Genomic DNA, 3173 nt, shown 5'->3' with positions numbered 1-3173 from the left:
TCGAGCCAATCAATCCTTTGATCACACTCCTTCATGCTGCGTGCAAAGCGGAGAAGCAACATATACAATTTCTAAAGTCTCTGTTTTTTATCCAGCCGGGTTCCAACTTACGACCTCTCACACTCGGGGTGATCACGCTACCACGTATTCGTGTATCCATCAATTTAAAAGAAAGTAAACGAGATAGAAATCAATGTTTTTTTTCAAAAGAAAACATAATTACAAACTGTTTAATGTCAGTACAGCACAAACAGAAAATGTAAATTCTTGAAAATTACATATTAAAGCATGCACAATATTTTAAATACAACATAATTGTACTGTTGCTGTTGAAACCATATGTTGTTCAACTGCTAGGTAAAAGAGCCACAACAAATATGATAACTCATGTATAAAACAAATCAAATCAAAAAAGAAAATGAGTTCTATTAGTTCCTGTATGATAGTTATAGATTATCGTTGATTATCTCAACGAGATTGATTTTCTCGCTTGAGCTGGAACAGCGAAAGTGAGGAAAGCAATCGAGTTGAGATGACCAATGATAATCTGTTTATCGCTATTTTACCTATGACGATGTTGTCAATTTCAATGTCAATTTCATTAGCAACGCCACGTGGCCTCCTTAGTTTCTAGCAATACTTTTTCCATCTCAAGCGAGAAACATGATATGAAAATTATCACAAAAAAGATCAAAGGAAAAATGCACAAAATAGCGATAAAATAAAATGTCTGTTTCTTTTGACATATATAGCCATATACATATGAGCTATTATATATGGTGCGTCTAGTAGTCATGTTCTTCGTATTTCCTGAAAATACAAAAAAACAAAACAACAATTGATTTCGACCTTAAATGTTGTTGATTGATGATCAAAGAAAAACAAATAAACATTATAAAGTAGTCAATTACGATTTCAAGTTGAGTTTGCTAATAAAACGTCCAGATGTTTTGTTCAAATGAAAAATATTTAATTTGAAAAGAAGAAAGATATTTATTTTTCTCAAATAATTTTTCTCAGTAAAATAAGCAAGCAAAGACAACGCGTTTGACTTAACTTATTAAAAAATACTTTGAAATCAGTTGAACTAAAAGAATTCTAATCAATATATCATATGCCAACTCCTCCTATGAATATTTTGAATATTCAAACAAACTAAAATAAGTCCGTTTTTTTGTGATAGCAAACAGTGGTAATGATTGCCACCGGTAACGGCATCGAACATAATCGTCATTGTTCCTCCAACATTCCAAATGACACTGTAACAAGAACTGTACAATAGCGTACCTTTTTTGCCTTTCTTCTGCTTTTTCAATTCAGGTCTGGTTTTGTCTTGTTCACTTTGTTTTCTTTTTCTTTTCTGGGTAATCTGTATCTATGATTGAAAAATAATAATGTTCTACTAGTATATAAGGTGTTATCAGATCAATGTCAAAGGTACTATTGCATAGGAGAAATCATTTTTTTTTATTAATATTAATTATCCATTAATATTTGACTTGAAGTGTATATTTCTGAATGTTTTATTACTAAATTTAGAAATTATGACGAAACTAGGGTTTACACTTTTCCAGGCAAAAGCCATAGCATATTTATGCATCCCTTTTATTAACCTATACGGTAAAAAAAATATGTACTCGCTATAGAATAGAAAAACAGTAAGTTATAAAATTCCCTGATTTATGATGTACACATACATACATAGTATTGTCTATGACCTATAAATGAAATTGTAGAAGGAAAATGATGTATTAAACAAATAAAGGCACACTATTCCCTTCGATGAAAACCTTGCAAGATCTTGCAATAATGTCTGTGTTTTTGTGACGTCCGAGCAAAAATAATAAAACTACAAAGAAAGTAAGAAATAGAATAAAAACATTGGAATCGGAATATAATTTGTGTGTCAACTGAAGACTTTAAATTGACAGCGGAGAAAGGGGACTTTGTGGACGAGGTCAGTATCGTTGATGATTATTTAGTTCGTACCTCGTGTTCTATAAGCTCTTGATTTACCATGTCCTCTATTTCCTTTGGTGGGTTGTTATCATCCGAACAGTCTGGTGTCACTCTAATTTTCGGTAATTTATCAAAGTACCAATCTGCCTTTTGTATGATTTCACTTTTCATAAATTGATTATCATCTCTTAATTTCTTCATGTAGTTAACCCGGCTCTTAAATTGGTGATGTTCTATTTGATCCGTGAAGAGACATTTCCAGTCATTAATTCCACTTTCAATTTTTTCGATAGATATTTTGTCAAAAACTGGCGTGGAGACTTTTGGTACACCCTTTGGCAATTCTACTTCACCTTTCTCGTTAAACATGAACATTCCACTTGTTGAAATCTTCCAAGGCCCAGCATGATTGGATTTGTAACACAGTTTAATCTTATTAGATACTGTAGCCATTGTAAATTTATAATGTAATGGCTTGGTATGTTTCCGTACATCAGCAATAAATGGTTCAAGCCAGTTCCTAATGTCGTATTGCCAAATTAAATTGCTTGGATTTGGTAATAGATCCAAAAGCTCAGGGATTGTTTCTGTGTCATTTCGACGGAGGGAATCTGCTATTTTGCTGAAACCGGCGTCAATATCCTCATGTATGTGTCCAACATACAGAAAAGAAAGGTGAACCTGCAAAAAAAAAAAAAATTCAAAACTAAATTCTATCAAATTTTATATTGATTTGCACTTTAAACTGTCCGCATAACGATTCTTGTTCGTTCTTTTGCTTATTGTTTTGACATTTCTCTGACGCAATATTCCGACAGTCATGATAGTGGATGTATGTGGAGTAGATATATATTACACTTGATAAATATCATGAATTCAGTTGGTCTGAACATATTATTCCTGGTTCGCATATGTAAAAAATATAGTTAAAGAAACTGGTATTGATTTGGACACTTTGAAAACATATTCATCATAAAAGATAACTAAAAATATAAGTGAATAAATAAAAATAAAATTGAAGCATTTGTATGAAAACTAGTAAAAGAAAAACTATCAGATATATAAAGGATAACACCAAACTCCCTATTTATAAACATGTAAAAATAAATAATACAGAAGAAAAATATTTAAATTGCTAAAACTTGAATTCAGAAAACTGATAACAAAATTCAGATTACATGTAAATGACTATAATTTATTAATAGAAAAGGAAA

General features: G+C 31.1%; 1 protein-coding gene across 1 annotated transcript; it reads right to left on the bottom strand.

Annotated features, from left to right (window-relative positions):
- Positions 1–371: 371 nt before the first annotated feature.
- LOC134699454 (uncharacterized) lies at positions 372–2166 on the bottom strand. Its single transcript, XM_063561047.1, has 3 exons — positions 1990–2166; positions 1288–1375; positions 372–810 (listed from the first exon to the last, which is right to left on the bottom strand). The coding sequence occupies exons 1-3, from the start codon at positions 2158–2160 to the stop codon at positions 602–604; spliced, it is 468 nt and encodes a 155-aa protein (XP_063417117.1). The 5' UTR covers positions 2161–2166; the 3' UTR covers positions 372–601.
- Between the last annotated feature and the right edge of the window lie 1007 nt (positions 2167–3173).

This window comes from Mytilus trossulus, unplaced genomic scaffold (assembly GCF_036588685.1).
Source record: "Mytilus trossulus isolate FHL-02 unplaced genomic scaffold, PNRI_Mtr1.1.1.hap1 h1tg000070l__unscaffolded, whole genome shotgun sequence".
Classification (NCBI taxonomy): domain Eukaryota; kingdom Metazoa; phylum Mollusca; class Bivalvia; order Mytilida; family Mytilidae; genus Mytilus; species Mytilus trossulus.
The sequence above is the reverse complement of the archived record's forward strand: the minus strand, read 5'-3'. Positions and strand labels throughout refer to the sequence as shown.